This window comes from Ptiloglossa arizonensis, chromosome 2 (assembly GCF_051014685.1).
Source record: "Ptiloglossa arizonensis isolate GNS036 chromosome 2, iyPtiAriz1_principal, whole genome shotgun sequence".
NCBI classification, from domain to species: Eukaryota; Metazoa; Arthropoda; class Insecta; order Hymenoptera; family Colletidae; genus Ptiloglossa; species Ptiloglossa arizonensis.
The window spans coordinates 20407552-20433756 of NC_135049.1; the positions used below are offsets into that span (position 1 = coordinate 20407552).

Sequence of the window (26205 nt, forward strand, 5' to 3'; positions counted from 1 at the left end):
AATGAACACCATACCATGTAATACCGATATGATATTTCGATGTACAAAAGAATACACGAAATCGAAATCACGGAAATCACATATATAAACTATACAAAGGTTATCGTTAATCAGAGGTCAAAAGTTTGTCCATATAATGAAGTCGAGCTATCATTTTGTCACATTAATGCTGTCGCGTGGTTTCCAAACGTTCGTTACGTATTACGAATCTAAAGAATGGCAGAAAACAATAATAAAGTCGTTCTAGCTTACAGTGGTGGTTTAGATACATCGTGTATATTACTGTGGTTAAAAGAAAAGGGATACCAAGTTATCGCTTACGTGGTAGGGCTACCAACGATACTAGTCGTTAACACAAGTGTTTTCTACGTAATGAATAACAATCAACGATTATACTTCAGGCAGACGTAGGACAGGAGGAAGATTTTGATGCTGTTAAAGAGAAAGCGTTAAAAATTGGCGCGTCGAAGGTAATAAAGCAATCGAACGAAAATTGACTAATCGCTTTGAACGCACCAACGCCGTTATTACTGGATACCGTAACACTTTGATTAACTAAGTATACTACTTAACAACATTTCTCACGTATTTATCAATAATTTAATCATCCGCTAGGTTCTAATAGAGGACCTAAGAGATAACTTTGTGTCCTCGTACGCATGGCCAGCTGTTGCATGCGGACTGGTCTACGAAGCTAGATATCTTCTGGGTACATCAATCGCTCGACCATGTATTAGCGAAGGCTTGATAAAGATCGCTAAAGCTGAAAACGCATCCGTTATCGCTCACGGTGCAACCGGTAAAGGCAACGATCAAGTCCGCTTCGAGTTGAGTTGTTACAGCCTCTGCCCCGAGATACAGGTACGTTATGTTTTTACAAGTTGCATTCGTACGACCATTAATTTTTCATACGTCTTCGTTCTCGTTTCCGTGCAGATACTGGCACCTTGGAGGATGAAAGAATTTTACACACATTTTCCAGGAAGACCGGATTTGTTGAAGTACGCACGAGACAATGGGATTCCAGTTTCAGCGACACCGAAAGAACCATGGAGCACCGACGCCAATCTGCTACACATTAGGTACGTGTCGGTCCATCGATGGAAATGTTTGCTCGAAATTTCAATAAATGTTCCATACAATTTTCAGTTACGAGTCAGGGAAATTGGAAAATCCCGCTACATCGGCTCCAAAAGAATTGTACAAAATGACCAACGATCCGCTCGATTCCCCCGCGAAACCCGCAGAAATCGAGATAAATTTCAAACAAGGATACCCGTCGCTCGTGAGAGACTTGGAGAGCAACGAAACATTTTCCACTCCCTTGAAAATTATTCAGTATTTGAATAAAATCGGCAGTCGACACGGCATAGGACGCCTGGACATCGTCGAGAATCGTTTCATCGGCTTGAAAGTACGTGGAATTAAATTTAATCGTAAGTGATAAGATGAACATTGATGAAAAAAGATTTGTACGTAAAAAAATTGTCAACGTTTCAGTCAAGAGGGATTTACGAATCGCCCGGGATGAAGATCCTTCACGAGGCTCATCGAGACTTGGAAATATTCATGCTGGACCGTGAAGTTTTACGGGTGAAATCATACTTAACGGATAAGATGTCCGATTACGTTTACAACGGTAAGAGGAGCACAAATGGACGAATGATCTTCCGTGATACTAACAAACCACCGTTTACTGTTTTATTAGGTTTTTGGTTTTCACCTGAATGCGATTTCGTGCGGAACAGTATAATGTATTCGCAAAAATACGTAAACGGAGCGGTTCGATTACAGTTGTACAAAGGAAACGGTGAGTATCGATAAAATAGATTCTACGTAGGAAACTACGATAATTGTTTCGATATTACAGTATCCGTACTTGGTCGGTACAGCGAGGCGTCGTTGTACAACGAGAGTTTGGTTTCGATGGACGTGCAAGGAGGTTTCGAACCCGAAGACGCCGGTGGGTTCATACGTACACAGGCTCACAGGTTGAAAGAATTTTATCGTTTCAAAAACCAGTGCAATGTTTAAATTAACACCGTAAGATATATTAAAATACATAAAAGCTACAATAATATTCCATAAATGCAATATATTAGTTAAAACTCGTAAAGTAAGTGATTTGTATGTAAGATTATTGGCAAAATAAAGAAATTCGAATTACACGTGACATACTAGAATGAAAATAATTTTTCACGGTTTTCGTGCATTAATTATTAATATATTTTTATTTCATGTTAATTAAATCAGTATCGCATATTTTACACGTGAATCACCTTAAAACAGGATGTGGTCATAATGAAAAACTACCAGCACGGTTACTTTCAATTAGTTATTAATAATTAAACCCTTAAAATAATTAGTATAGTCGTAGAGATTATAATAACGTATAATATGCATCGTTTTATCTGCATTAGTAGTATACACAATGATGGTTCTTATCTTTTCTAATAGATCCGCAACATAAAAGAAAACGCCAAACGTGAGACAATAATGTTTCAGTTAGTATCTCTTCTATCGATGACTATATAATACTCTCATTCTATTCCACTTTCTCTCTCTCTTTCTCTCTCTGTATCTCTGTCTCTTCCTCTTTCGCACTTTATTTATATATTTATATCTTCATATATATATAACATGCAAAATTACAAACTAAGAAAGGTAATTTTGTATGCATGTATAATTAATAACCTGCAGTAACTCTTGTATTCACATTTACCTTGTAACGTTAATTCGAATATGTAATAAACGTTTTTTTTTTTTCTTACTTTTAAGGACTAATAATAGTACAGACAACGTAGTTCAATTTGACATTGTTAAGTAACTCGAGAATTTAATAGAGCATGGGTGCGAACTTTTTTCGTATATTCTAAGTTTTGCAATTATCGTATGAAAAATTGAAAACTTAACCGAAAATTCCTTGCAAAGTAGGAACGATTTGGATCCCGATTTAATGTTGCAAGAACTATTTTGGGAGAAATAGATTGAACGAACGTTTAAAATATATTTTACGTATACGAGATGTATTTACGTAGAAAAATCGTGTCGATGATTCAATAATTTCTTTTTATTTCATTTCTTCTCGAACAACGTGGATTACACAAACAAAGGAATGAATAGTAAGGTTTCGTTTAAACAGTAATGGTGCGGTGGAAATTAAGGGTAAGCGTGCGAACAAACTTGACCCAGTAAAATGTTCTCTCTTACTTAACAACATCAAGCATTTCTTTATTTTAGCCATTTATTCTTCATTTCATTATTATTTATGTACAACCAGCTTAATGTCTCGCTATCGTTAGTCGTAATAAGTCTACTAAAACTCATGTGCCATTGGAGATGATGTGCGCCCGTGGGAACTTATATAAAAAATTATTTTTTGATACAGCGGAGTGATTTTGGTGTTACTTACGAATTATTACGTCTTTACCTAGTAACTTACACTGAGATCTAGTAGGTTATACAATCTATCGGCCTCCCTTAAATATTACAAACCTTATCACATATATAGAGGTGTGTATTAGTACTTATTACTTTTTATACATAGATATTCTGTATTCTGTTTAAATTGCTGCCAATGATTTCTTCACGTATGTACAATTACAAACCACGTATTATACAACCATAATACCTAAACACATACATTCTCCTTTCTCACTTTCATTCTCGCTATCCAACATCTTCTCGTTCTCAACCTCGAACTCATTCTTCCTTAATTCTCTTTTTTTCTTTTTAAATATTTGTTTTTTTTTTCATTCATTTTAGAATTCGTGTCACTGTTGAGCTCGTTATTTCCATACGGCGCAATGTTTTAATCAGAGGAATTCTTTGAAACATTCGAAGACACTTGCGATTGGTCAGTCTAATGGTACAATATTGATAAAATGAAATAAAAAGTACCTAGAAGCATTGAATCGTTTCCTTATTTAGTGTGGATACATTCTTAAACTTCTGTCACGAATTTGAAAGTAATTGTTTTCAAATCAGCACCTATTACTCGGAGACACGAGGGGTCGTAACACCGACGGGAGAACTTGCGACGAATATCAAACGAAAAGTAAATTGTCGCTGGAGGATAAGATGCGCGCGCGCCGATCTTGCACGAAAATATTTTTAAACGTCGAAAAGGAACGCAATAATTTCTCCGTCTGTGAAAGATCGATGCGGCACACGTTTACCCGATAATTCGTGACAGATGAACATTGATCGTTCTCTCCAACGCAAACAGTTTCAGTGTTCGTGTTCGTAGTAACTTCGATATACAATTTCTGCTTCTGCCAATATTTCGTGCCGTGCATGAAAATCATGTAAAAAGGTTAACCAAATCGCGCTCGAATATCGAATATATTGGATTTACGATCATATACACCGGATACACATTCCTCGACGATCTTGTTCGATCACCGACAACCGATGTCAAACCGAAACAATACGATCTGGTCGCGCCCAGGCTTGAAGAACATGGATAATACCAACCACACCCTGACGGAGAACAATGAATTCAATTGCCCTTTCCCCCCCACGAAATAACCCTTTTTCACACCGAAAGAACCATTCCTTCAATTTACAAGAACGAAAAGACAACGATCCGATCTCGTTACTCGTGCTTTCATCTCATTTTTACACACCGATGATGATTCCCCCGCGGAGAAATCGTCTCACCACATTAAGTGTATACAACAACAATTAACATACGGATGACTAAAATCATTGTACATGCTAAATGCGCGAACATTGGATATCGCGGCGAATACATTGCTAAGGGTTCGACAACCAAGATTTATCGTAAACCTTGAATTTTGATTAACGAATTACCCCGTCGTGGGACCGGGGAGTCCCGGGGATACGATTAAATTAAATTATAAAAAGAAACGATCGTAGGATAGTCTAGTGGTATTGCTAGAATTAGTGCGACGATCGCCGGAGCGCGTGATCGTACTGATATGAGAAAAGCGCGCGCAACATGCGAGAACGATGAGCAATCCCTCGGAGGGCAATGCCGTCGTTATCGTCGAGATTTCCTCTCGATCATCTCCGATGATGCACTTGACAACGAAAACAGGACTGCGGACGAACCATATTCTCTCGCGTTACGCCAAATGTCGTGTCGTTTTGGTAACCACCCACTTGGCCCCCACCCCAAACAATGGGCGAATCCTGTTCCCGCGTAAAAGTACTCTCGATCGTCGCGAACGAGACGCGCGACCACGACTCGCGTCGAACAATTTTTCTTTTTCTTCTTTTCTTATTCTTCTCGTTTTTTCTTTTTCTTCGTCTTCACCTTCTTCTTCTTCTTCTTCTTCTTTATCCTTCTTCTTCTTATTCTTTTCCTTCCCCGAACGTGTTTCTTTTCAAAACCAATACGTCCCGATGGCTCTCGCCCACGTGATCGATACACACGTTGCACGCTCAGAAATTATATTTCTTTCATCGATCGCAATTTATACACAATCGGTGAACCACCATATACACACACGCACACATACGTTGTACATTACTCTAAACGGTGTGCGGACGCCTAACGTCGCGATCCTCGGGGCGTTGTTATAATCACGCGCCTTCGTTACACACCCGACGCGTTATTATTTCTCGACTTCGTTACATTGTTTCTCGGAGGAAGCGCTCAAGGAACCTAAATTGACCGTACTGAACAAATGCGATGCGACAGAATTGGGAGTCCAGAACACGGGATGCGAACACTTTGTAACGTTCGTTACGCGACGTCGATCTCTCGGCGAGGGGGGAGGGGACACAGCGAACGTGCGTCGAATTCTTCCGACGGGGGTCCTTCGCGATTCTTTAGAATATTTTTTTTCTTCGATTTCCGGTTACGTCCAACCGCGAAGATATACGTGTTTTCTTTCTTTGTTTTCTGTTTTTCGGAGAAAAATTTACGTCGTACAACGGACGGAAAGAAAAGCAAATCTCGCGAGAACATTGGTTTTTCTTCCGAGCGACAGTGGGGTGCGAGACGAACAAACACCATCGTGATCGCAGAATAAATAAAATTAACCGCCACGCATTGACGATATTTCGCATACGCTATCCGTCTTTTCACTACGGACGAAGCAAAATTTACGACAAAACGAATTCGGTCCGATGATCGTACGAACATCGTGAATATGTTAACCAGATTGCATATGTATGTTGTTATTTCTTTTTCTCTCTCTCTTCCAAATATCCACTTAACGCGTCTGCATTGCAGATGTAAAGCATTCGATCTAGTATCACGTAGAAAGGAACATATATTTGTGACTCGTGTACTTCTTTCGAATTGAGGCGAACATAAGACCGAAAACCTGCCTTAATGCCGTTAAACTATTCATCGTGCCAAGCGTAGCGCGTTCTTCTTCGTTAAATCCCAAACAAAACTGACATTCGTTACGCTACGATAAAGAAAGACATTCGCAGGTTTTGTTGTAGAGGCTTCTTAAAAAAATAAAATTGCATTTAACGAAATAATTTAATAATAATTATAATATTAATAATAATAATAATAATAATAATAATAATAATAATAATAATAATAATAATAATATACCTCACAAAATAACTATCGTTACCAGCAATGTCTGTGTAATCGCCTCCTAATATAGCCACTATTGTAATTTCTACAAATTCGAATACTTCTTTAAAAATGAATCGCAATGTAATAGTAATACACAATAAATTGAAACTTTAATTGGCAATTATTTTTACAATTAAATATCGTTTTTTGTACTTTTTTTTTCTTGCCGATTAAATCCTTTTTCCGTTCAAGGTGCGCTTTTTCAAACGCGTTCGCGTACACCGATACAGAAGCGCTTTTGATTTTTGCAAAATTTCACGCTTGTTTTGTACGCCACGCGCGAGCGTCTTGAGATTTATACTTGAATAATTTTTTCCTCGAAGTTGTGGTACCTCCTTAATGAATTCCTTTTTTTTTCCTTTTCGACGGCTCGCTTCACCGAATAAGTAAATATAATCATTTTCTAGATAATTTACGGGCCGATATCATGTCACGTTTTTTTTTTTCTCTTTCTTTTCCACGATCCGAAAGCATACCAAGAATTAGGTACGTATGTCTGATCTGATCTAATGGTTGGTAGGATCGAAACTACATCATTCTACAATCACCTTACCGTTACTCGTAATAATTGACGACTTTGTTCTAAGGTGTGTTTACAAATATTTTTTTTTTTTCTCAAATCAACCGATTGGCCCTCTCTGACTCCTCCTCCTAAAAGGGAGGCCATGGATGTAACAATTGATCGTACGACGAGTCGTACGTCGAGTTGCAACGATAGTCGTATAGCAGCGGCGTTGAACTGTTACCGTTCAACAGGACAGATCGTACAACAACCTCGCAAGCTTTACAATTATCGTTCGCACAATCGTATAAAACATGTTACGCTATTTATCGCCCGATAAATCGTTACGTCCGTGGATCCTACAAGTCCGATAACCGATAATCATATACGGGCTATCGCGATGACCGTTAAGATTAAATTCACCAATGTGTTGTTTGCATTAGGTATATTTTCTCTATATTATTGACTTAACAAGCCTACCTATTTCGTGATTACAAATAGCGTATATTCATAATCGAGAAAGAAATCTGCAATGAAATTATTAGTAATACCTAATAATTATATGTATTATTGGCAGAAACACTGTTTATGTAATCCTACCAACGATTAATGACTGAATGTGGAAAAATATAAAACTTAACTAAATGTACACAACTTTTACTCTCCCCCACGCTCTCTTTCATTATCACACATTCACTGATCATACGCGACACTCTCTCACTTTCTTTCTTTCACTTATCTTCTGCGTAATATTTTTTGTTTTGTTTCCAAATTTACATAAAGTACAAACTTATGAAAACCGGAAAAATGTAACACAATAATCAGTGTAGCATTTTCAAAATGTCGTGTAAGTATTTATCTAATTACATGGTCACACTTAGGTGTCCGTCGATTACACACAATTAGTTCTGCGTCATTTGATAAACTGTCTCTTTGCAGTCCGAAATCTCGGACAATAAAATTAGGATTTTCCGTTGGAATGTCCCAACCCGCACCACCAGTTTTTGTTTTCTCCTATTACACCGACCTTTTTACTCGGTTTGCTGTTACCGTTATTATCATTATTATTTATCATTGTTTGTTATTGACTGACGTATATATTAATACGTTTCTGCGGTACCGTCCAGCGCCAAACATTCATCCAAGTCCTGCCCGGTTTCAGAGGGTTTATAAAGAGCAGCAAATAACATTATAACGATTCCTCAAACGCATCCATCAAATCTCTTTGCATGTTCATGTCTATTCGCCCAGCCATCTGAAATAATAAATACACCCATTCTTGGCGAATCCGCCCACGAAAAACTGTCGACGATTGAGAAATCTTATTCGCGACATTTTCTTTAAATTTATAATAAATTGTAATTTTCCTGTCTCAAGTTTTATTTTACAATTATTTTATATCCGGCGCGTGCAACTAGATACTTTCGATTCGAATTGCGACGTACTTGTAACGGAGCTCTGATCCAAGAAATATAACGCGGACGAAAAATGAGAAACTGGCGGGAAAAGAAATTACGCTAACACTTACCGCTTCGCGGCGCCGTCGTTCTTGCTCCCGTAGCCTTTGACGTTCTCTTTCGGCTGCGGCCTTGTCTTGACTGGATGAATGACTTGGACTACTGCTATCGGTATCAACAATAGCCTTGACCTCTTCTGCTCTCGATGTAGCGGTCATGACATTTCCTTGCTGATCGCCAACAGTTTTCCTAACTTTGTCTAACGCGTCTTCTTCTTCTCGTTCTCTTCTTCTTTCGTTCTCCTGTCGCAAACGCTCCCTCTCCGCTTGTTCCTTTTGTTGCCTGCGCATTTCCTGCTGTTCCAATAGAGCTCTTTGCTGTAGAAAAAGAAAGTTTATATTTGTCACCGCATACGTCGAATTTAGGCGTACAGTAACCATAGGGACAGTCTACCAAGAAATGAAATACAAAAAGAATATCAGTTGTACTAACCCTATCTTGTTTTTCTTTAGCTTGTTTTTTGAACGCTTGGAACGAATCGCGAGCAGCACTTTTCATACAACTTCCTGCTGCAGATTGGGGACTCGATGCTTGAGCCAGGGACGACCACGATGAAGCATTTTTCACATTTTGTTCTACAGTCTGCGCAAGTATGAAAAAACAAATAAAAAAGAAACTGAAACACTCGTAACGTAGAAATATGAAATTACATAACGTTGGAAAACCTTGAAAGTGGTACACTTTTTAAAGGGATTGAGCTCGAGTTAAACGAGCGTTTCTCCTGCTGCTTCTTTTTCTATTTCAAATGTCGCCGTCGTGCGTCCATTTAATCGGATAAAGTTGTTACACATTATGTACATTCGGACGAGAGAAACGCTCATTCGTGGTCTCAGACTTAAATATTTATTCTTCTACCTTATTTTTGAAGGCTGATGCAAAATTCGACGCAGGATTTTTTGAGTCAGGTGGTGTCATCTTTTTTTCAGACATGAGCTGTGAACTCGAATGATTCCCCATTGATGGCATTCCTAGTGTACTCATTTCTGCAAAAAGAGCTCCGGCTAGAGCAACGGCATTACATATTTGATTAGTAAGCAGTTAATATAGCAGTCTAAAATGTGAACGGTATACAGTATAGGAACAAAGCACGATTAAAAATTAATTTTAACGAAGCAGATGCGTATGTTTTACGGTACGTTTAATCAACGATAGAATTGAAAAGCATTATGTGAAAATTTACCCACTATGCAAGAAAGTAAAAGCGTTTCTTACAAATTTTCTTATGTTAGTGTACTATTTTAATCGAATGTAAATAAAATTAAAGATACGATAATTAATTGTAATGTAACGAAGTACGTATCGATAATTAAAAAGAACTAAAGATTACAATAACCAAGTCATATTAGATATGATAACTTAAATCTAAAAATAAAAATTACAATTAGTTTGCACATTATATAACGCTCCTTAAAATGCATGCATTGATTTAAAACAACGTCAAACATACCATCCATGGGCTTTTGATCCATTTGTGATTGAGAAATAGATAGTGGTTTCTCTTCTTTCTTTATTGGCATTTGAGATATTTGCATTGGCATGGAAACAGTAGGTAGTGGATCAAAAATTGAACTCATTCCTCCTATATTTATTCCCATGTTAAGTCCAGGTATGCCATTATTGTTTAACATGTTAGGTGGAGAATTCTCGCGCTTAATATTAGAGAATCCATTGGAATGCTGTTGCGACATTGTAGCATTATGCGAATTTTGTATACTGGTCAATGGTGAAGTAGTATTTATCATATTCTCCAATTGATTGTGCATTGATATATGCGTTGCCAATCCTTGTGGTAAACTCATATTAAGATTGGCCATAGTTATATTTCCTAAATTTAAACTGGATGCCATACTTGACGGCATCATATTTACTGGAGCTTTCACTTCCGACAGTAAATTCAAATTGGTATTATTGGTTGTTGTGTGTGGTGCTTGAATCATTGGTATGTGCGGTTCTTTTTTTATTGACATCGTTTGTTCCAACGATGATTGCGTAGTAGGCACAAGGGCTGCATAAAGAAAACCATTATTGGAATATATTCAAAAGTTTAACGTAATATTTCTCTTTGGTTTTGCGTACTACATATAGAACTGTTACAATTAATTGAGAATTCAAAAGACCCTTCTATGATAATTAACAGGTTGTTTAATAAGTTTTGTCGAACGACAAAACCTAGTATATGTAGAAATAAGTAATTGCAATTCGAAGTAAATAAATTCCTTACGTAGTGCAATGAAATAGTACCTAGAGTATTATACGGTTGCAAAAGGTCTGACTGCTGAGATAAAGCTGTCCCATCTGTAGGTACAGGCGTATTTGCATTTGAAAAGGAACTAACGGATGTGGGTGGCTGTGGTGGTTGAGGCACAACCGGTGAAGCTACCATAGAGTTTGTGTTTGTAGGTGTAACACTTGGTGGTGGCGTTGGTACAGACACTGACGGTGTCGGTGGATTAGAAGTAGTTGGTGGTGGTGGAGTAGGCTTTTTTACAGGTGCAGCTGTAGCCATAGCCGTGGGTCGCGACGGTTGCGCTGGCATAGATGTGTGACTTGCTACAGGCATTCCTTGACCAGCTGTAACAGCTGCTACTGCCACAGATTGTTGATTATTACCACCTAATAAAAGTATTAACATAAAAGTTATTAACAGATAATTATACATATACAAAGTTAGTAAAATATCTTCATTGAAATAGTATGTGACGTGCTTTTAATTATTAAACATTTTCATACGTCGCACTGTATTGAAACACTGTTTTCTCAATTTCGCTCTTAATCTGTAAATATAGTAGTCCATAGATATGTACTTCAATTCATTCTTTGCATAGAATAACATTAATTTAAATATATGAAATAGATTTGGAAATATGTAAGTTTTACACACCTTGATCTGAAGATATATTGCTAGGTTGAGTTATAGCTGGTTTTGTTATTGGTCCCGTAGAATTTGTTGGGGGTTGACTGTTCATTAAAAGACCTCCAGTATGATTCAATGTAGGTGCCTAAAGAGTGTACTATTAGTTAATATATCGTGTACAAAAATGGCTTCTTTAAGTACACCAGGAGGTTTGGATTATTTTTTAACATAGACTAAGAAATTATGTCAGATATTATTCTTACTATACTAACACAATATACCTTTAAATGTAAAAAGAACCAATATTTTAGATAATGTTAAACCTTAATTATTATGAAGTATGAAATTATAAAACAAGGTATTTTAATTACAATAATACAATCGTTATTAGATCTTTTTTACAGATCTTACCGATGTAACAGTAGTTGTTGTCGGGGGAGCCCCGGTACTTGGCGCATTCTTCTTTGTTTTCTTTCTTGGTGGACGATTGGAAGAGTTTCCTGTAATTCAATGTAACGTGCATCTAACTGTGAATATGTGCAATCAATCATTTTCTCGTTACAAGAGAGAGATCGATGGAGATATAGTGAAATGCAGTGTGCAGAGGATACCAGCCATGAGTGTTGTGTTCGCCAAGTAAGAGATACAAAATAAATATTATAGTATATTAGAAACAAAATTAAAAAACTTCGAGCATATATTTTCTAATAGATTTTATTCATATGCTTATATTATAATTGTATCACTGTGTACAACAATGTTAATTTAAATATCTCAATTGTATGATTTTTTGTGAACTTTCATCTTAATAATTTTTATATTAAAAAATTTTAATGCGCAGAACAATTCATTCTTTTCTCATTCTACATAAAGTTAGTTGTATTCAATTTATTTATGAATAATTGCGTGTGCACATATATATATATATACATATATATATACATATACATATACATATATACATATATATACACATATATACATATATATATATACACATATATACATACATACATAAATACACACGCACACACATCATAAATACATACATACATACCACGCGCTCGCACATACATACACGCCCATGTGTTGCGAAATTACCATACATACATATATAATTCTATATATGTATGCAAGGGCACGCTGTTTCTTTCTATAAGGATAATAATAATAATAATAATAATAATAATAATATTAATAATAATAATAATAGTAGTAATAATAAGAATAATAATAAGAATAATAAGAATAATGATTATTACAATAATAATCGTGACAGTGACGAAAATGATGATTACAAAATGTTGACTACAAAAACCATCAAACTGCCTTTTTAGTTTTCATACAGTGTAATGTAATATAATATAATTAATGTAATATAATAATAGAATTAATGCAAATAAAAGTCACGTAAATAGTACAATATGGACTCAACTTAAACATGAATGATACAAGAGTGTCACACTCGTACACGTAGTTTGAAACGTAATTCAAGTCGCAGTTAGCACAACATTGAGATCGGTGGCAAGATACTCCTGCTCGGTGTCAATAGTATTTATTATATCAGTTACAAGAAGCAACTCTAATACTATATTTAACCTGATTCATGCCCGCAATGAATTCATATTTATCAATGGAATGGTCAATAATAGATTAAAATTCATAAAATGTACAATACAAGACAAAACGATTGCAAGAGGAAATAATTGAAAGCTAAAAAACATCGAGTAGGAGTTCCAGCATGTCTTAATTTATATAATATAGTTAACTGGACCACCAAATGAGCCAACCCCGACTCTAAACGACCTCATAGAATTAATTCTCTGTTTACTTCACTCATCTACCTTTGTGTATGCATTTAAAAAAGTCTCCTGTGTGTCGCCTTCTTTTATAACTTACAGCTATTATTAATATTTTATGATATATTAGTTTTCACTATGTACAAATCGCGTATGCTTGTGTTATTGTTGCTATGTAATTCGTGATACGCAGAAAACAGATGGAACGCTCGTGTGCCTCTTGAAAGAAGAGATAATTAATGGTTTTAAATAAAAGAGCATCCCAAAGCATAACAAAATATCAAATTCGTTAAATCTGCTTTTGCGTATAACGATCTAGAAGGAAGAATAACGTTCCAGTCTGGGTAAAGATGCGAAAAAATTTAGACGCGTGCTTGTATATGGAATAAATGCTACAAAAATTTTGGAAGGCAATATTAATATTATTATAAAATGCCCTATACCTCATGTTACAAGCTAATGGTGATTGTATTTTAATAGATGCATAGTTTCTATCTAATTCAGCACACGCCATCAATTTGATCTCACATAGTCTAACTAAGTATTTGGAATTTTTCTATTTACTTTCAATATTTTGGGAAACATAAACTGATAGGATTACTCTGATCAACACTTTGTATCTACCTTAATACTTATAATTTCCTTAGAAATCAACGAACACTTTTCTGATCAATTGTGGTTTTTTCTTTTGGAAAAATTAGTAGTGTTAATAATTTATTTCTTTACTTATTTTGCTGGAACAGTAAGTACGCTGCTGACTGTACGATTAATGATACCATTAAATTGTACTGAGTGCGAATTTGATCACCTTTTTAATGTTCACGTTATGCAACATCTTGAAGCATGAAGTGCTTTCAAAAGCACCTTAGAATCTTATATCAGTTACGTCCATAACTTCTTATGTATATACTTTGTTATATATAAGAACTAAATTTACATGATATTTCAACAAAAAACGCTATCATGGAGCAGACATTTACACATAGAAATATAAAAACAAAATATCACTAAAATTAACCTCATTCAAACTTGTATAAAAGATTTTCTAAAAATGTTTTAATAGGACGGGTTAAAATTAATATTACTTGAGACGCTTTTACAACATGAATACTTTGAATCAATAGTACGTATTATGCATATTTCCAAATGATATTGTTGAGAGAAAATCAAATTTATTTTTAACAAATGTAATTATAATACAATTTGTATAGCAGGGTATGTAAAACCACACCACTCTACATACTTTATTGACATAATGATATTGATTTAGCAGAATGAAACTCTGTTAAACTTCTATTCAAGTAATTCCAGAAATGAGAAAACTGACAATGGATACCAATGAAGAACTAGTGGTAAATAGAGTAATGAAACGACGATTAGCAAAGCTTAGCGGAGTGCAAACAATGTGTTTGGAGGCTAGGGTGCCTTGTTTGTATTGTAGACCATTTCCTTAACCTGCTCTCGTTCCTCTTTCTTCTACCATTCCCTTCTCTTTCCTTTATTTGTTACAAATAATATATCTATCATTTTCTGTCTGTGTTATTTATACACTCCCCTTGCCTTTCTCTTTCTCTGATATGTTAACATAAACCTTGTATGCTCAAAGTCATTGATCTTACAAAAGATAAATGGAAATTATTTATTGTATCACATATCACATTCTCCGCTCAATTTATGTCTGCTTTGTAACTATTTTTACTCGAACCCACATACTTAGAGGAAGATTTAAGACTTCAGTTTAATTTCACCATTTTATCTAAATAATATAGCGTACTATCACACCAAAGTGTATTTATGAGGTGATAAATCTTAATAATTGACTTTTTAAAGGAAGCACCACTTCTTTGGCTTTATCAAAGTAAACTTAATTAGGAAATGGAAATAGTAACATGAGGTAATATCAGGTAAGAGTTTTTTCAAGAAATATGTAAACTCTAAAGTTGTTTGCGGAGACAGTATTAATATGAGAGTGTATCTAATTAAATTAACTATTTTGACGCGAAAGCTGTGGATTATAGTACCCTTAAAACGCTGATTCGCAAATCCAGCCACCAATACACATTGTCTGCATTTGTTTCCCGTGTGTATCATAATATCACTGCCTAATTTGTTCCTCTCAAGTATTGACCATTAAGTCCACACAGTCTAGTCTGTGGAAACAAATATAGTGTCCAGAAGCCTAAACACAGTTCTCACGTCACTCAGGTAATAAGTGTATATTCACACTTAATGTAATAATGACGCTTGTTAATATCACTGTACTATATTCTGAGAAATGATACGACATGAATGAACCAATGCGAGGAAACAAACTTAATGATTTAAAAAACACAGTGATACAAGTAATGCTCTGCTTATCAATTAATGTAAATAAATATTAAGTTTGCAAGAGTTAATATATTGCATGATGTTGCTTGGGTTACGTAGGGCAGTATAATTGTCAGGAGAAGCTACAATGTATAATCCAAGGTACTAACATTCGACACTACAGTCCCTGTTATGTAGTGTATTTTGTATACACATTGATACAACTTTCTTAGGTACTAAGTAACTGTCTCATTCTTTTGAAGGGTCTAACCAGTTTCAAGATATGTGTCCTTATGCATTTAATAAAGCATGAGACTGCAGTGAAGAATTCAGTAACCTTGAATAGCAAACTATACTTGACTTTCGAGCAACAGAATGTATTGTCAACACCGACAGGGCAAGAGAAAATATAAGTAATCATTTTTAATGAATAATATAATTTGTGAAACAAGCTGGCATGGCATATGGTATCCTCTAAACACAGTCTGCACTCCACTAGCTCACCTTTTTTCTTACCATTGCATATTGTCTTGTAAATTAAATAGAAATTCTTTAATTGTGTCAAGTTTCAAATTCCACACTCAAAAACATTTTTAAAGATACTTTTGTTTCAAAAAGTTCTCACAGATTTAAGTAAATTTATTATGATTATGTGTCCATCGTTAATATAAACTTTACAATGAAACTTGACACGACATTCGTACTTGCATTAATATAACGCAGCACTTAAGCTACACGAATAACGCCGTCCTAATAAATACAATTAATAAGCAAGATTTAGCAGCTTAAGAAGATATTTGCGATGCATTTGTGCAGTCAAATCCCCGTCTGAAAAATTTATTTGTATCTACTTCACCACTGCATACATTGCATCAATATTGTTGCACTGGTATTTTCGATTGTTTTAATTGCCAATACAAAATTGGTTAGGCACAGAGTTCATATTATTTCTTAAGTTTAAAGTCATCACCAAGTCATGGGGCACTAAATCTTCTGTTCTTATTATTTTGATATTAAATCATTAATTTTATCATATTTATATTCTTTTTATATTTTCTTTCAAAAATGTAAACTGCCCAATATTATTTCAATTACTACTGTTACATTATTTTGAAACAGTGACGATCAATACATTAAGAAATGACACTGAAGCATTATTACTATTAGACATGTTCATTTAACAATTTGTGCACTACATTTGAAGCATTCATTATATTATATTTCCATAGACCTTTTCTGTTGCACGCAAATTCTTTCTAGATATAATAATATAATATTCAGAAAGGACTGAAGATTATGAATATTCAAATAACAAATGTAATAGAAATGTAATTTTATAGCAACTGAAAAGATATACATAAAGAAAAACATGCATAAACAGTGACATTCCTTCTACGCAATGAAAATAAAATCAAAATATAAAAACTAATCTTAGTTTTTATTATCATATAGCAAATACCCACATGAAATGGTGAATAACTTCATTTAAAATAACTAGAACATTCACGTCTATGATTTTTTTATTTTACTTAGAGTGACAGTTTATTGTTATTTGAAACGAACACTTTTACCTGAGAAATTAATGAGTATACAAACAAATTTCTGTATTACTATGAATATAGAAATAAAATTTATGAACTATTCTGTCACGTTATGAAAAGAAAACAATGTATTTAAGAAAAAAGAAATTAATATATGTGTATATTGAATATTTGTCAAAGATCTATAAATGTATTGTCTTTGTAATATTTCACAGCATAAACGTGAATAGAAATCTGTGCTCTATAAAATAAGTCAGTGGTAACGAATTTCACGAAAAATTTTGTCTAAAGCTGTCCATTCCCCGAAAGAAAAACAGTCGCAAATAACCCCATAATTTTAAATCTCACAGAAAAACATATTTTTATGGAAACTACTTATAAATAAGTAGTTCATTGTTCCCAAGTAAGGGTCTAATAATAGCAACAGTTACATGAGGTTCATATCTAACCTGCTTCACTGTCGCTTGAATCACTGGAGCTCGAGGAAAGTGAACTACTGCTGGAGTCGCTATCACTGCTACTACTGCTTGATGCTGACAATCGCGAAGGCCCACTGGCTCCTCCAGTTCCAACTACATCAACTGATTTACTACTGTCCTCTGTAAAAAACAGATCCAAATAGTTGTACAATGTTTTAATAGAATTAGTTACAATTTTATTTATACTTTTAGAGAACAAATATTATTTCGTGGAATAACTAAAGTACCAACCTTTTTTAGCTGTTTTCTTAACATTGCCTAACTGCCCTGTAACATCCTGTAACCTTTTTTCTAATTCCTGTTTCTTCTCTGCCATTTGTTCGTCCTTAGATTTGCCACTAACTTTCTTATCTGTGAACATTGAAACATCAAATATGTTAAAACAAAAATCTACACAAATTTACGTTTAATTATATTTTTTAATTTCTTAAAAATATTAAGTTAGTCAATAAAATATTTTCAAATAATATTTCCACAACTATTTACATACACATATGTAAATAAAAAGAATTATATATTTTACATATTTAACGATAAAACTTCGAAAACATAAATTTAAATTGTTTATCTTCATTACTGAATAATAATCATAGAATTTTATTATAGTACTAAAATAAAATTAAAAGAAAATCTTACGTGGCTTTTTTCTGAGACACGAGGCGACGTAACTTTCCAGTTCCCTTAATGTGGATGGTTTTAACGTTTCAAAGTCGATTTCAATTTCATCCGGATTTGAGTCCCTCAAAGAAGGCTCTCGGGATTGTATTATGTGCACGACTCGTCCTAATTTGTCTCCTATAACATACAAATGAACAATGCATGTCAAGAAAATACTGTTTTCTAACGTGTAGAAAATATTTTAATTTCCAGTATTATAGTTTATATTTACCAGGTAGTTTATTAATATCCAAACTAAGTTGCCTCTTCTCATCATAGGACATTGGTTTAGCATTATCTTCGTCCTCTGAATCAAATGTTATCGGAGGCGGTTGACTACTGGCACTTTTCTTTTTAGTTCCAGCTGATCTACTATTTGCTTTTGGCCTCTTGTTTGCAGTATTTGCTGTTGCTGCTTTTCCAGGTCCTCTTCCCCCCTTTCCCTTTGGCTTAGCATTCGCCGCCGTTGGCAGATGATGACTCATACTTCCTGCTGCGTGAGTCTTATTAGGTCCTACTGTTATAGCTGGATGATGAAGATCACCACCCATACCAGGCATTTTCAAATCACCTGCCCCCATTGCAACACTAGCTATACTAGCACCAACACTATCAGAGACGCTTGGGATTCCACCACTTGGTTTCATTAGTTCTTTCATGGCACCAGTATGACTGGCAACAAGGCTACTACTCTTATTGCTCATTGGCCTTGACTTTGATTTGTCTGGTTTCTTCTTTTTACTCTTCTTTTTACCACTTTCTTCTACCAACTTCCTCATTTGCTCTTGCATAGCTTTCAGCTACAGGTAATAGTAAATTTTTGCATTAAATACACGAAAAGTAATAAAAAAAAAAAGAAAAGAAATAATGTACCTCTTGCTGCAAAGCAACCAATTTTTGAGTACGTTCTTCGTCAGAATCATCGCTTTCCGAAGAACTTTCAGACCCCGAGCTACTGGCACTACTACTGCTACCTTTCATGCCTACCATGCCTCCCATTGGTTCATCCGGAATTTTTGCATACCTAGTACATTAAAAATTTTATTTTGTCATATAGAAAAGGAGCAGATAAGCTTTATCTTCGATTTTTGTAAGAACGAACCTCATTTCAAACACATCTTGAAGTTTTCTAGCCATTGCAACTACGTCATGGTCAGGAGGATTGTATTTATAACAATTAGTAAATATAAGTCGTACATCACTAGCAAACTCTTGTGCTGTTTTATATTCACGGTTGTCCATTTTCGTCTGCGAAAATAACAATTGTATAAATCATATATACACCATTTTTCATATTGTCAAATTTAAAAACATATGTAAATATTACGAAGGTGTTTATAAAGAAAAGAAAACTTATACAATATTACCTTCACAGTACCAAGATCCATTGGTTTTTTGATTATGTCGTGATAATCATGAAGACCTAACAGTTCTGCATCAACTGGTTTGTAAAAGGGCCAAGCATAACCCTATATATTATTAACACAAATTATAAAAATTGTCTCAATAATTACGAGTATAAATAATCATCTGTATTATATAAAGTGTAACAATTACCGAATGTTTCTTTGAGAACAATTCCTTCAGAATCTCATTGCAAGACTTCAAAGCTTCTGAAAGTTTTTCTTTTGACTTTCCAGTGGTATGCTGAGGCTGTAAAACAATACAGAAATAGTAATCACAACCAATTTTAAAGTTGTATTTTCAAATGCCATAAAAAAAAAGCAGTTTACAAAAGCATATTTACTTTGTATTGCGACCTATTACATTATGAAATATACAAAAAGAAGCATACAAACCAAAAAAATAGAAATATTTACATAAAATATTTGTTCGCTTTCTTAATGAAAAGTGTTTAGGTCATTTTTCGACCAGAAAGTTCCGTTCGCTTGATATGATAAGACAACACAAATGAAAGGAAGGAGCGTGAAGGAGTAGTAATAAATGTACCTGTTGGGCCATTGTCCCAATCAGGGGCATGTTGGCCTGGAATGGCACTAAGCCGTCTTCCGCTTGCCTCGTTGGCTGAAACAGCCATGTTACAAACTCTTTGTTAATGTATTAATGACTGATATGATTATAACGTGCAAGGAATAAAAATACTTAAATATACACGATACTTTAGTTTATTGAAATTATTATTCAAAATTGATATTTAAATTGTTTAAATTATTAGGATTTCACTGTTATATTTAAAATAATTTAAAGAAATTTAAACATCCTTTTTCATGTATAAAATTTTCTACTAGATAAATTTTTAGGTACAAATGATTAAATGATGAACAGGTTGCATGTTCAATATGAAAAGTGTACGAAAACACACACACAAATGTTTTAACATTTTAGAAAAGACTTAATGCACGAATAGCTCGTTAAACAAAAGAACATCATTTTTACCTTTTTTATTTGTCTGCCAGACTCTCGTCTCGTAGGTATTTTGGCATTTTTAGGGTCCAGTTTATATAAAGGTTCAAAAGAGTTTGCAGTAGGAGTTGTAGTATCAGCCTTTCTTTTCACTCCCTTTTTAAGTTTTGCAGGTTGTGATGGAGGCATCACTGTGGGTGCAGTGGGAACTTGTGGAGGAGGGGGTACAGCAGAAGCTGCTTGCGGATCCATTGCTGGTTGTGCATGGTAACCGCTAGTTGGAGGGACTACTTGTTGAGGCAGAGAATTATGAGTAGCCATGGGAGTGACTCCCATACTTGATGGAGGAGCAATAGTAGTCGTATTAGTGCTCCCAGGTACAGATGCAGGTGCTTGAGTGCCAAGAGGAGGCATGGGGATAACGCCTGTTGTTCCAGCAGACGTAGCTGAAGGTGTTAGGCTATTTGGTACACTGGAAGTGACTGCAGCTGCACCAGATGAAGGTCTACCTCGACCTGTGCCTCCTGTACCCCCTGCTACTCCACCTACTGGCGCTCCAACTCTACCAGCTTTTTTGCCTTTGGGTCCCTTTGAAACAGGAACTTCAAGTTCTACCTCGTCCTTTGGCATTTGTGCAACCTAGCATTTTGATTAGTGTTCATTAGAATGCATTATTACATGTACGTTTACATCAATATATTTTCTTTTAATTGAAAAACTAAAGATTTCAAAACATAATTACCTTTGTAAGAAACAATTTTTCGAGAGCTTGTGCCATAACCACAACATCTTCTCCAGGTTTGTTGTAAACATAGCAATTGGTAAACATAGTATTGAAATCTTGAATACATTCTTTCCCACTCCAATAATATGTATTTTCTAATCTTTTTTTTATTGTGCCCAGATCCATTGGTTGTTTTATAATTTTGTGGTAATCCTATTAAATTTGTAAGTTAAATTAATCTTCATAACCAAATTAGTCTTCTTATATTTTCTTAGCATTCTGCTTTGTTCAAATATTTACATAATTCACAAAGAAAATACATTAAAATTTAAACAATCACATACTGGTAAATTGAGTTTCTTGGCATCTACAGGTTGCTGAAAAGGCCACGCAAACTGATGCTTCCATACTGGTTTGAACACACCCTTTTGGAGAAATTGTAGTTGATTGGTAACACGCCCTGGGCGATTAGGTGGTGGCACAACAGGTGGTTGAACTACACCGTTCACCGGTTCCACGGGTGGTTCATCACGTGGCGGTGGTTCCTTTGCAGGAGTTGCTGGTGTAGTCGATGTCTTACCAGGTGCACTTGTCTGCATTATTCAGATTCCATTTATATATTTTATATCGATATAACTTTACTTTCTTAGTTAGTTCTATTACTACAGTTATTATATAACATTAAGTCCACAACTGAAAATAAAATTTTTCTTTGCAAAGCACAATGTCAGACCACTACCTCTCTTTCATGTGAAACCAACACATAGAAATTGAAATTATAAATAATTCTAGTACTCATGCTGTAATGCTTGATTCTAAATTTAAATGAAATCTCTTCATTTTTATGAATAAGAACAGTAGTTATAACTTTTGCCAAAATAATTAAGTTTTAACATAGGATATTTAGGGTAGAATAAAGACAGTAGTTGATATTATCTATTTTGTAAAATACATTATACATGTTGTAATTTCATTATGATATACAAATTGTAAAAGTTTAGTGAAGTTCATGCACTATAGAATTAGATAAACCCACTCATGCAATGAGCAAATTAGGCTGCTAAATATTTAGATTCCATAACCACAGGCAAGCAATTTAGAATTTTTTTTAATAGAACTCTAATCAAATATGTAATAAAAATATATATATATCACAAAAATATTTCCAACTGAAACATAATGGCAACTCTAAGTCATTTCATACAATCATGCGATTAAAATAAAATAATACAAAAATAGAATATACAAAATAAAGTACTGTTAACTATACAAGTAATTTATAGGGAATACATAAAAATTTTATGTTGTATGAAATGACTTACAAGCTTTTTAAAAATTAAATATGTTGAACAAATGTATCTTGCTTCAAAAATAATACAAAAACAAAATTATTAATTTAATTTATCCGAATTAAATTTGCTTTTATAAAAAATAATTTCTTAATTCTGCATACATAAAATTTCATACAAATATAGAAGCAAAATTGCAAATTGCTCTAAATACAAATTTGGAGCTGCCATTTTATATTTTTACCATATATATGTATATCCTAGTTGAAACAATACTCAACAAGGAATCTCACCTTCGGTATATTACACAGCCTTTCTCGCTCCTCCACATCTAACTGTAATTCATACATACCATTCAATCAAACAGCGCTCAGTTTCATTACATAAAAAAAAAAATTGTGCTCAACATAATACCATAAGAACATACACAATACTGGTTTTAAGAAGTTTGATTCTTTTTTATAGTGTAAACAGTTCAGAAATAGATAGCAAACATAAATTACATTACAGCATTGAGAGGATAATCTTCAGTTGAAAATGTCAGTATCTAATCTAAAAAACATACTGGGTTTGAATTTTAACACAAATTGTGTTTCTATATTTGATGATTAAACTTTTATTAGAAAAAGTTGTATATAAACACTATGCAAATTACTACAACATAAAATATCTGTAGAAGTAAGTAAAAGAGTGTTTTTGAGGAATATTTAGCATAAAAAAATAGAACAATAACATGTCTCTATATGCTGTTTAACATGTATTGACTACATGGGAATCATACAAAGGAAAAATATTTAATTCAATGCAGCTTTTATGTATAGCATTAGTAGATTAATAAGCAAGCTGCACTTAAAATTATTATATTTTATACAACCAAATCTATTACTTACCGAATTATTTTGCGAGATAGTGTCCACCTGCTGCATCTTGGCTTCGTTTCTGCAACAGAAAAAAATGAATATGTAAGAAAACTTCATAAATAAATAAAAAAATGGCTAAAATAACATTCAGCACAAGGTTTTAAACCACATTATTGATCAAATAAACATTTTCATTATCAAATATCACTTACATATAACCTATTTTACTTTAATACAGTGATATAAACTTATAATATACCACACTCTGTAATTCTTTTGAGGGATCAGTAATCATTTTTCTTTCCATCTCTTGAAATTGCAGGTTTCACTATAGGAAAGATGTCAAACTCCGACCGATACAATCAAGCTTCTCTTACACATTTCATGAAATAACTAGGTATATTTTATAATATAAGGCTCATCGAGTCCACGATAATGAGCTTCACCTACCTTTCCGACATATATGGTACATAAATGCTATGCAGCAGGTAACTGCCTTACGTTGATGCTTGACGCTATGAGGCTTCATCAACAATTGAGATGGCAAGGATATATTCTGAATCGAGCATGGTAGCTCACTAATTGCTTGCCAAGATGATTGCGCTGCAACCAGGGAGATTGGTGCCGTGGAGGCATAACACTACTCAAGCCTACCGAATGGTAGTACTTTGAATGTCAGCCCTGTACACTGCTGTGAGACTCCGTACCTCCAGCCAAGACTCGCGACATTAGCAACATCTGGATAACATAACAACAGGACCCCGTATTGTAACAACCCCAAATTGTTTTATCGCTTTAGAGCAAGTTAAACATTGATTTATTCTCAAATTATGTATATCTGTGTAAATTATTTAACATAGCATGCAAAACTGAATGTATAAGATACATGCTTGACATATATAACAATCTTTTTTTCCACTTCACTATACATAAAGTGACAATATATAGCTGCTACTAAGTTCTAACACGTTCAAATTGCTCCTTTAGATCTGTTCCTTTAAGCAAATTGTTTATGAAAATTTTATAAATGAAAACTACATTTTATGAAACACCATCAATATAGAATAAAATGCATGTATCAATTTCAAGACTTGTTGGTATTTGAATAATCTTTATATGAAATACAAACAAAGAATCAAATCTTTGTATTAACAACATAAAATATAACAGAAGCACTAAACTATAATTTTATAGCCTATTATAAAGCATTATATTATTAATTTTATATTGTTGTAAGTGGCATACAACAATCTGAGAAATACACAGCTATAATAATGTACCTAAATATCATTTCAAATCTGCTTTTATGTATCTTATTAAAAACACACATATACCATTGTATATGATAACATAAAATGTTTTAACATTCTACTCGTTTAAAGTGTAATGTTAAGTGAGAAAAGAACAATGAGATTTTGACAACGAAGTCACAAAATATCAAGAAGATGTATATAAATAATGTATGTGAATACAAAAGTTTAAGAAATAGAATGTATCAGTCAGGAACAATATCTTCAAAGTGCAACACTTTTGACGCACAGTGATATCTGAAATTGTGTACAAGAATCAACGTGCATACCCTATTCTGTTTAAGATCAGTGTAAGCCAAAATGGAAAGTTTGACAAAAGTAGCACAAATAACTGGTACACTGGTATAGAAAGTGAGCTGACTATTAAAATACAAAATTGGCAATACACGGGAAAAAATCGATCTCGCGGAAGACCATAAGATTTCGACCATGGGAAACAAGAGCTTCTACCAGGTGAAGAGGAGCATTGCCAGAACAATCCATGCCGTGGAGACGTTCTACTCGTAGAGGTCCGAGTATCAAGGGCAAAGATAAAGAGTTCGCGGGTCGAACAGGTGCTTGGTGGTTAAAAGTCGTCAAAGTAGGAATGGAGAAAGGTGAGATCCACGAGAGACGATGGGTGAGAAATAAACGCGGTAGATGCGAGAGTGGAAAGAGGAGGAGGACAAGTAGGAGAGGATGGCGAGGGGAAGGGTAGCAGACCCGCGCCCAGCCGATGCACCCAGCCGACGCACACAACAAACACGAGCAAGCCGCCGTGTGAGAATCTAGTCGAGCGCTCGACTGGCGCCGAATTTGCAACGTTTCTCACATCGGACAATTCTGGCGCGCGCGGAATACCCAAGCCGCCTTTTCGGTTACTCGATTTGGAGTAGGTTTCAACATGGCGGTATGGCCGCTCGGGAAAGAAAGCTCCCAAGGGCCCGCCGCTACAGCCGCCACTTACGCACCACCACGGCACACACCACGCGCTATACTTATCATCAACAGACCCACAAAGTCCAAGATTACTTGTAATCACTTACCTGATCAATGGAAGTCCACTTTCCACAGGAATTCTATCGAAAAACACTATCACTACGTCTTGAACACTCGACTCGCACTACGCTTTCTCCCTGCTCGCTAGTTTGGTTGGTCGGTGTTATGGCCGCCGCCGAGTGTGCCCCACCGTATCACTCACTCACTCACTCTCACTCCTGCGAGCGCTCGGTTCGCATACGCGACGAACGCGGACGCGGCCCGACCAACAAGTTCCACACTTACGAATGCGGACGTCGATCTCTCGCACTAATATCGTATCAGTGCCCCGTGCCGAGCTCCACCGACATTTTCCTGGAGTCTCGTACGATCGGATGGCTTTCCGTGCCCATGACGATCTCGGATCTAGAAACTAACGATCGCAGCACCAACAATGGCTACGCATTCTTCCGCGAC

At 34.9% G+C, this 26205-nt stretch overlaps 2 protein-coding genes across 7 annotated transcripts; one reads left to right on the plus strand and one right to left on the minus strand.

The window, feature by feature from the left end:
• The first annotated feature begins 105 nt into the window (after positions 1 to 105).
• Positions 106 to 2173, plus strand: Ass (argininosuccinate synthase). Its single transcript, XM_076327844.1, has 8 exons — positions 106 to 324; positions 402 to 470; positions 616 to 861; positions 937 to 1082; positions 1150 to 1414; positions 1501 to 1639; positions 1709 to 1810; positions 1871 to 2173. Exons 1-8 carry the CDS (start codon positions 217 to 219, stop codon positions 2032 to 2034), a joined length of 1239 nt encoding a protein of 412 aa, XP_076183959.1. The 5' UTR covers positions 106 to 216; the 3' UTR covers positions 2035 to 2173.
• On the minus strand, positions 1688 to 26205 carry LOC143155277 (homeotic protein female sterile). 6 transcript variants are annotated; one of them, XM_076327820.1, is made up of 24 exons: positions 25797 to 26205; positions 23912 to 24199; positions 23492 to 23540; positions 22895 to 22936; positions 21657 to 21905; positions 21331 to 21525; positions 20622 to 21227; positions 20175 to 20249; positions 19782 to 19877; positions 19592 to 19693; positions 19327 to 19472; positions 19098 to 19248; positions 18457 to 19024; positions 18204 to 18362; positions 17799 to 17918; positions 17538 to 17687; positions 11853 to 11941; positions 11469 to 11586; positions 10829 to 11200; positions 10035 to 10592; positions 9443 to 9570; positions 9020 to 9169; positions 8599 to 8904; positions 1688 to 8325 (listed from the first exon to the last, which is right to left on the minus strand). In XM_076327820.1, exons 2-24 carry the CDS (start codon positions 23920 to 23922, stop codon positions 8260 to 8262), a joined length of 4506 nt encoding a protein of 1501 aa, XP_076183935.1. In that variant the 5' UTR covers positions 23923 to 24199; positions 25797 to 26205; the 3' UTR covers positions 1688 to 8259. The 6 variants fall into 6 exon arrangements, with proteins under 6 accessions (XP_076183935.1, XP_076183934.1, XP_076183936.1 ...); XM_076327819.1 differs by having other exon boundaries at positions 9443 to 9588; XM_076327821.1 differs by lacking the exon at positions 23912 to 24199 and having other exon boundaries at positions 9443 to 9588.